This window comes from Daktulosphaira vitifoliae, unplaced genomic scaffold, assembly GCF_025091365.1.
Source record: "Daktulosphaira vitifoliae isolate Bord-2020 unplaced genomic scaffold, ASM2509136v1 Scaffold_1, whole genome shotgun sequence".
NCBI lineage: Eukaryota > Metazoa > Arthropoda > Insecta > Hemiptera > Phylloxeridae > Daktulosphaira > Daktulosphaira vitifoliae.
This window is the reverse complement of record NW_026099572.1, coordinates 79,184,933-79,194,142: the sequence shown is the minus strand read 5'-3', so window position 1 is coordinate 79,194,142 and position 9,210 is coordinate 79,184,933. Positions and strand designations below refer to the sequence as shown.

General features: G+C 25.5%; 4 protein-coding genes across 5 annotated transcripts in view; 3 read left to right on the top strand and 1 right to left on the bottom strand.

The window, feature by feature from the left end:
- The window catches only part of LOC126895375 (uncharacterized), a gene marked incomplete at its 3' end in the record, with an annotated part of 5,876 nt that extends 5,258 nt beyond the window's left edge, over nt 1–618 (bottom strand). Inside the window, 3 exon segments of one of the 2 annotated variants that reach the window (XM_050667183.1) lie at nt 211–255; nt 445–495; nt 564–618. 2 annotated transcript variants of the gene reach the window in all.
- A 3,683-nt stretch (nt 619–4,301) lies between these two features.
- LOC126895693 (uncharacterized) lies at nt 4,302–6,140 on the top strand. Its single transcript, XM_050667861.1, has 6 exons — nt 4,302–4,602; nt 4,817–4,920; nt 5,160–5,309; nt 5,438–5,567; nt 5,663–5,767; nt 6,073–6,140. Exons 1-6 carry the CDS (start codon nt 4,431–4,433, stop codon nt 6,138–6,140), a joined length of 729 nt encoding a protein of 242 aa, XP_050523818.1. The 5' UTR covers nt 4,302–4,430.
- Nucleotides 6,141–6,213: 73 nt separating this feature from the next.
- LOC126895687 (sentrin-specific protease 1-like) lies at nt 6,214–7,158 on the top strand. The gene is made up of 2 exons (XM_050667847.1): nt 6,214–6,624; nt 7,153–7,158. Exons 1-2 carry the CDS (start codon nt 6,214–6,216, stop codon nt 7,156–7,158), a joined length of 417 nt encoding a protein of 138 aa, XP_050523804.1.
- Nucleotides 7,159–7,487: 329 nt separating this feature from the next.
- Nucleotides 7,488–8,273, top strand: LOC126895682 (uncharacterized). The gene has a single exon (XM_050667833.1). The coding sequence runs from the start codon at nt 7,488–7,490 to the stop codon at nt 8,271–8,273; it is 786 nt and encodes a 261-aa protein (XP_050523790.1).
- Nucleotides 8,274–9,210: the final 937 nt, after the last annotated feature.

Here is a 9,210-nt window from a genome sequence, read left to right as displayed (position 1 = left end):
AAAAAAAAAAAAAAAAAAAAAAAACGCATCATAGTAAAACCAATCAAAACTAAAAAATGTTAACAAAACATTTTTTTTTCAATTAAGTAAAATTTGATAATATAAAAATTAATATTGTTTTATTTAAAATACCTATTTGAATCACTAAAAAGTATAGTAAGTAAATAGTTTCATTGAAAAATTATTTATCTAATAAGAATGAATACTTACTAAAACGGAAAGTGTTATTAAAACAATTAAGTTCATTTTTTCAGTCTAAAAATATTCAATGTGATTAAAGCAAATTATTTAGAAAAATGTTAGTTTTATTACATTATTATAAATTTATATACCCCAGTTATGTTTTAAGAAAACATCGAATGGAATGTATTGTGCATTATATAAAATCTATTAAATAATTTAATTCAATATAATAATTTATTCTTTATGGTAAATTATACTTACTAAAGATTTTGTCTTGGTAATAATTTTTTAATTTTTATTTTGGAATAATTTCTGAAAAAAATAAAACTTGTATCTCTAGTCAAAATTTATTGTATGCTATATGAGTTATAATTTATTACAATCCATTGTGTTATAATAAAATACACTTTTGAATGACGCAGTTTGTTATTGTTACTATGTTTTTAAGTTAATTGGTACATATTTGTCGTACAACACATATTCTCTTCAAACTTTGAAATAATATAAATTATAAATTTAGGTTGGAAAACGTTGCAAGTATTAATTTACAAGTTTTTTTGTTTTCGTTTTTGTTAATAACTATAGTAAATATCTATATTGTTCACAAATATTCTTCGTTTTTAATAATATTATTTTCAAAAAAATCAAAATTAATAATTATAAAATGTATTTTTAACTATATATTTCATAGAATCACTTTTAAATTATTGATATTAATTGTCTGTATGGAGAAAGCTGGTTAAACAATTTTTTATTTGATAAAGGGGATTTTTTTTTTCAATTTTGAGGGTAATAACTTTAATTAGATTATAGTTGTGATCATTTGATGTATCGTTAAAAAAAGTTGGTCAAGTGAGAGCTGAGAAAATAAATGAGAGCCACAAAAAAATATGACACAGTAAAATACCTTTCATATGAATAAGAAATATCTTCACACGAGGGGAGACTACAGTGATGGGGTCTTTGATATTCATTAAAGTTATTGAATATAAATAAGATAAAAATTAAAGAAGTTAGATATTTTTTCTAAATCAAAAATCTTTGTAAGGTATTTTAAAATAAAATACAAAACCGTGAATTATATAACAAAAATAGCATATTTTTAATACGGTAGCCATTATCACCATGAAGATAAACTAAAATTAAAAATTTTTTTTTACATATTAAAGTGTATTGAATAAACTTTAATTTAAGATATGTATATAGGTGTCAGTATTTTCGGAACATTTTCAAAAGTTATGTTAAAAAAATATTACATTCTATACGAATTTTTAAGTTTTGAACCCTTCCATACATAAAATGGAAATGGTTAGACTAAAAAAAAAGTATATTAAATAAAAGAGTGATGCGATCGGGGTATTGTCATCGGACTGATTTGGATATCAATATGTTAATACATCGGCCGTACTGTGTTTCCCTTAACTGCACATTAATAAAACTTGAAGTGCCTTATAGCTTATCGGCGACCGTCGGCGTTGACATAAATACCAATCTAGTCCGGCGGCCGCCAATCAGTCTGTGATTAGCAGTATTATAGATTATCTTTGTATGCGTGTATCCAAGTATGTATGGTACAGAACGCCTTTAGAAGGATCTAGGTGACCAGTTCTTACAAAGATCATTGATTATATTATTTCGTGAGACAGCTGATCACCAGAATCTTGCTTTACTCACCCCCTTGGCCACCCATCACGGCAAATCCATGACCTCCGTGTCACTAGAAAATATACTGGCCAAGTTTTGGCCCTTGGATAAGTACACAGAAAAAAATGTATGGACGTTAGAAGAAACAGCGTGCAAGAAATATTTTGATCGCACAGTTCATTGCAATGAACGTGGAAGATTCGTGGTACAATTTCCATTCAAAAGTAACCAGTGGCGTATTTTGAATGATTTCTCGGGTGGTGTCCAACTTTTAATGAACCTCACAAACGAAAATTATAGAAATATTTACTAACGTAAAAAAACTTACTATTTTNAACGAAAATTATAGAAATGTTTACTGACGTAAAAAAAACTTACTATTTTTCTAATTACTATTTTAGGAATTGACAAATAATTTGAAATTTGAAATTTTGGTACTGCTGTATCTTAAAAGAAACAACCCTAGTGTCTTAACTTAAAGTAATAAAAGTTTAATAATAATTCAAATGTATTTATTATAGATATAATTAAACAATGCAAAACATACAAAATAATTATACACTAAAAACACAATAAAACAATACACAAAATGAAAACTTAATGACATAAACGTACCGCGCGAAAAAAGATTACCTTCGGTGCTCCTGAGGTCCTCTCTCCTCTACGATTCATTCCATTTCGTCTTATATACTAAAATATTTTGTTTTTCTTCTTTTTGCAAAATTAATAATACTATCGTTTTCAAAAATGTTTATAAATATTTAATTCCTGGTCTAGTAATAATAGATCAGGAAATTACAATTAAACGAAACATTACAAAAATGTTTTACTTCCAGCTTTACAAATGATAAACTATATTACAGTATACAGACTGATTTTTTTATCATAACCCACTCATTTACTTGTAGAATAAATATAATTTAAACATTATTTTTGGTTTTCTTTAGTTACACATTATTCTTAAATTATTAACTATTTAAAACTTTTTATGTTCATCCCTTATGCCTTGTAAGGGTGTCAACTTTGTCTTTTTGTCTTTTAAATGGGAACACATATTTTGAATATAATAAAATGTTTGGATTTTTAATTAAATAGTAAATGGCATTTGAATTTTTAATATAACTTTATTAGTTTATTAGATATAAACATTTAAAGTTTCAAATTTTTGAGTTAATATACATGTATAATACACATGATGATATGATTACAAATACAGGTAGCTAAATGGTTTATATGATATCAATGTCGCAGTCACGGATTGTTTATTATCAATTATGACTATCATAGATATACTTTCTGTATTGTCAGTTAGTGTATTTATAAACTCACAACAATGTGCCTTACTACCATTGATAATAACAATGCTGTGTACCTGCTAATTTCTTTGAAGTTGTTTTAAACAAAGTAACTCATAACTAAATACTTTATTTATAATAAGTAAACAAATAATAAAATCTCCTTTCAGTATTGATGTTCGTAAATTACTTGCTTTTGATGATGTTTCAGTGTCATTCCACTTCGAAATTATAAATAACGATACAATGAAATACACAAAAAGCTCAAGAAAATCATTGACAGCATAAAAACGTTCAACTCATTTAGTCGCACATAATTGTTTTAATGATTTTTTAGTTATACATTTTTGACTTTCTTCGATTTGACTTTTCAACACATCTTTTCGCTTTCATTTTGAAGTGTATCACTTGTATATTTTATTGTTTCTTCAGCTTCCAAAAATGATTTTAAACGGTCATCTCCTTGGGCACTGTACCTTAATATTTCTCTAAAATTTCCTCGATTTTCTTGGATAATATGTCATTTTCAATGAAGTTACAAAGAAAAAAGAAATAATAATAATAACATAAAAATGCAAATAATAATTAAACCTATAGGTAGTTAAACCCTAAAGTTATTTTCGATTTGTTAAAGTCGTTAAAATTAATTCAAAACTCCTGTTATTTTCTTTTATCAGAATTATTATGTCATTAATTCAATTATTAATTAAATTGTTAAACTATATTATATATTCAACTTAATAAATTTTTATGTTGATTATAATCGCATGGCATGATGTTTTTTGTTAATAACTAAATGGAAATAGCAATTTCACATGGGCAAAATTTTTAATAGTTGCAAGAGAATAAATCCAATTGTTGTTATTTTATTTCATACAGATTAAATTTTATATGCATAAATATTCTGTTAACCGATATCAAATTTATTTCACTTGAACTTTCATAAAAAAAATCTCTATCATTTGTAAACTAATTTAATAAATAAACAAACAAATACAAAAGGTTTTTCTTCAAAATATCTTTAATACATATATATATATATATTTTTTTTTTGTTAATTCTCTGTATTATTCTTAAAATATTGTATTCCTTGACCGATAATACAATTAAAATAAATAAGTATTGTTTATACTAAATTTATTTATAATTGGATTACACATTTTTTTAATGAATTTTTACAATTAAGTTTCCTTGACAATTAGATGTAAATGTTGATTTTATCGACATTTCAGTTCACTTCGTTTTTTCCCGTGAAAAATAAACTATCGTCTTGTGTAATTATTAAGATTTATTTAATTAGTTATTGATATGGCAAGTGAAAAAAATATTTTTGGTCAAACAAATGAATCAAACTTACATAAGGTCATACGCAGAGTTGAAGAAATATGGAATCGTCGTTTCATGCATTCCAATTGTGTTTTAAATAATACAAATAAAGGACAAATATCAAAAAAGTCAACTAAAGATGGAAGAATTATCTGTAAACACTATTAAGATTAATAATTAAACTAACTATTTCGAATAGAGAAAAAGTTTTTTAATATAAAATATAAGAAAAATTAATAATAAGTTCTCTTATTCATATATAACAATAATTCAGTCGCTTTACTTTAATTTAACTATTTTAATATTAAAAACCTTTTTCGAAATTGATTATTTAATTAATAATTATTAAAATTATATTCAATTTGCAGCAATTATTAATAAAAATATTTATCCTATAAAAAATTCCATTATTCCAAAAAAACGCACGTATCGAAAAACGAATAAAAATGATAAAATTATTCCAGAAAAATTGGTAACTATAATTATATTAATATATTTATTCGATTTAGCTATGTTATTGGGGTTTGTCTGATTCAAAAATATAAAATAAACTATCAACCCCCTTAATATAAATGCGGTAACATAATGTTTAATATTATTCTGCTATTTTTTCTATTAGATTTTTATGGGAAATTCAATTTTTATCGAAGATAATAATATAATATTAAGTATAGTTTATTTGTTTATTTAAATATCTCTTTGGTTACCTAGAATATGATGCAGCAAAGAGAATTCGGAACACTTTTTCAGAATGAAAAATCTGAAAAATATAAAAATGAAATTTTAAATTCAACAGAAAAAAAAAATATAGCAATTTCAAAAGACAATCCGCTATTAATATCAGCTGATTTGTTAGAAAAGGTATATTTTATTATGCTTTATTTCAATAAAAAGATTTTAGGGTATACCCTAAACCATTTTTTGGACTTAAAGCAGATTTCTTAAATAAATTTATCATATAATTAAATATATTTTTATGATCCGTTAAGAGTTTTCATAAGAAAAATTTGGAACGCAAATCCGAAATAAAAAAACAACTTTTTGAGATATCTTCTAATACTACTGCTCGACCAAATTTAAAAAGAAATTCATCCGAAGAAGATGAAAAAGTCATAAAAAGTATACAACTTTTAAAATATAATTCATTTTTAAAAAATATGAAGTTTTGATTTTTGAAACAAATATGTAATATTTTTAAACATAAATTATTTTAGAGCCAAAAGTTAGTTCTAATCCTTTGACCTTAAATACGCCGAATGACGTAAATTTACTTGCTCTGTCCACTATTGAAGTAATAAAAGTACCAGAGAAAGAAAAAGGTAATTAGTTATTTAATCTATTTATTTTATGTAAAATTAAATAAAAAAAGATTATTTATTAAACATAATTAATTATAATAATACGAGTTAAATTAATATAACTTCTGCAGAGGCGTGTCATTAAGGGGGTCCATGGACGTTTTAAACAAAAGTAATTATACGTGTTTAATTTCATATTCCAAAACCTTAAATAAAGCTAAATAATAGCNTTCCAAAACCTTAAATAAACCTAAATAATAGTAAACTGTTCAACAAAGTCTTTTATTAATTTTATGAAAAATGTTTAAATATGGTTACACTTGCAGAAGTAATGCAAGATCAGACCACAAAATCTCTTGATCCNAATGCAAGATCAGAACACAAAATCTCTTGATCAGTATAATGCACCTTCATTTAAATCGCCCACATCTTGGTATACTTCAGACACAATTAATGAGTACATTAAAATGATAGTAAAACGGTCAGAAGGTGAAGTTTATGCAGTTGTCACTGATTTTATTGTAGCGTATCTTCGAGGAGGTTATCCAGCTGTAAAAAGATGGATAAAAAAAGATATTCACACAATAAAATTACTTTTTGTGCCCATGAATGTATATGAGAGTCATTGGATATTGACAGTGGTTAATATACCTGAAAAGACTGTGACATCATATGATAGTTTTAAATCGTATGAGGGTCCCTATCCAATGGTATTAAAAAATTTCTTAATTGAATGGGAGATGGACAAAAAAGGAAAAGCTTCTACATGGACATTACAAATAGGCGAGACATCTCGCCAAACCAATGGACATGATTGTGGGCCATTTACTGTTGAGCTGGCAGATAAAATGTCTCGAGGAGATACAACACCAATAAATGCAAATTTTATGCCTTTTATAAGATTAAGACACAAAAATGAAATTATTGCTGGCGAGCTATTCAATTAATATTTTTATGAATGAAATTTTATTTTTGTATTTTATATCAATTTTCTTGATATTCACTAAAAATTGAAATTTTTATTTGTATACCACCAAAATTTTTTTTACTTTGTCTATGTTTAATTGTTGTTTTGTTATTTTATTTTAATCTTATTTTTCTTTGTAACATTTCATTTAATAAATTCAAATTTAATATAAATTTATCTTAACTGAAATAATTTAATGTTCTTGTTATGTGAATATACAAATATTATAATATACAGTTATGGATACAATTAAGTTAAAAAGTCAGCCAATTATAAATTTTTAAATTAACAAGCGTATCTACTATATTAACAACTTAATTTTAATTTTACTAAATGACGATTCATGAAGAATTTCTTAACTTTTGTTTATTTTTTAAATACTATTTTAATTATAAAAAATTCTTTTCTGTATTTTTTATGAATGCGGTATATTTAATAGGGGTAACTAAACTTACTTGTTTATAATTCTCTAAACTGATAAACTATAAAATAAAGTTAAAAATGAACTACAAGTTCAGAATATTTCCGTTGTTATTATATTTTTGCTACGGGTATTTTTGTTATCTAATGACCCAATGAAATCCAAATAATTTCTAGAAATCTCTGATAAAATGTAGATAAATAAATACGTGTCGTCGATTCCTATCAAATTATCTTCAATTTTGTTATTTATTTAAAATACCATTTATTTTATAGTAAATAAATATAGTATATTATAAAAAAAGTTAATACCAATATATTAGGCATTTTTTTTAAGTCGGGGGATATCCAGACATGGAGGACACCCCCCCAAAATACGCCACTGAAAGTAAAATAAGCCAATTGGGTAAATCCTATGAAACGGCAAAAAGGCGATTTTTATCGTTGGAGCGTCGTCTGCAAGCAAATGCCGATATACGAGCAGAGTATTCAAAATTTATGAACGAGTACAAAAGGCTAGGACACATGGAACTTGTGACTGACGAGGAATCAAAAGAAAAGGAGACTCGTTGTTATTATTTACCTCATCATGCCGTTATAAATAATAATAGCACAACCACGAAGCTTCGAGTCGTTTTTGATGCGTCATGTAAAACCGATTCGGGCCTTAGTCTGAATGACGTGTTATTAAAAGGGCCTGTTATACAGGACGATCTGCTATACATCCTGGCTCGATTTCGCATGTGTAAATATGTACTAACGGCAAATATCGAAAAAATGTATCGACATATAATAGTAGGCGAGAGCCATCGTGATTATCAGAGAATTGTCTGGCGTGATAAGCCAAATGGTCCATTGAAAATCTACCGCCTACGAACTGTGACATACGGTACAATAAGCGCAAGTTATTTGTCAACAGTTTGCTTAGAAGAGTTAGCTGAACGTGAATTCAGTAGGTATCCTGACGCGTATCAATCATTAGTTAACGATTTTTATGTGGATGATTGGTTAGGTGGTGCAATGAAACGGGCAAAAGCAATAACATTACGAGACAATATTATTGCCGTAATGAAAGGTACCGGTCTACATTTACGGAAATGGGCATCGAACGATAATAGTTTAATAAGTAGAACACAATAAAGATAGTGACGGCACAGAATAGATTAAACCAGAATGGACACTGATAAAAAAATTACATGTATTCTTATGAGAGTACGGTAATTTTGAGCTTATGTCGCTCAGTGTTACCATAAAAACAATAAAATAAATAATTGTATGCATATAATTCATTGTACTGTACAATAATTGTACATCGGCGGTTGATTTGAACTCTAAATGTATTATTTACATGCTAATTATTTTAGAAAATTTGCATAGTAAATTTTTTGGATTTATTTTATTATTATTTCTAAACATATAACACCATTTTAAAACTTTCAATTAATGTTTTCATTATGTGTAATTAGTTTGTGTTAATATATTTTTTATTTTATGTATATTTAATAAAGACTTATTTAGGAAAAAAAAATTATTCAATATCCACATAATATTAAATTTATTTAAAACATATATTACAATAATTTACAAATATCATATACATAAATAAATAATTTATAGATGAGTTAAAATAGACAATTTCCTATTTTAATTTTTTTCTCAGACATTAAATTTTTATTTAAAAATTTTATAGCTGTAAATATTCTAAATCTTGTAAACAAATTAATTAAATACAATTTATCAAAACATTTACAAGGGTGGTTAAAAGGTACATTACAAAAATAATTTTTTAATTCGGCTCCAACTCCATCTACAATAGCAAGTGTGGAAAAGTTATTAATAAAAATATTTTCTAATTCATTAATACCAATATTTACCATATATTTTTCATATTTACCAATAAACCATTTTTATAAACATTGTGTTTACAAACAAACCATTAATAATGGTGTTGAACAATGTGACCGTATATAAAGAAAAAAGGGAATACATTTTTATTTCTTAAGTGGCAACACTGAGCGACATAAGCTTGTTATCAGCAAAAACTAAGAGTGTCACTTCTGGTTTAATCTATTCTGTG

Bases quoted from the DNA above. Each gene is read 5' to 3' on its own strand.
- LOC126895687 (XM_050667847.1), top strand. From the start codon at position 6,214: ATGATAGTAAAACGGTCAGAAGGTGAAGTTTATGCAGTTGTCACTGAT.
- LOC126895682 (XM_050667833.1), top strand. From the start codon at position 7,488: ATGGAGGACACCCCCCCAAAATACGCCACTGAAAGTAAAATAAGCCAA.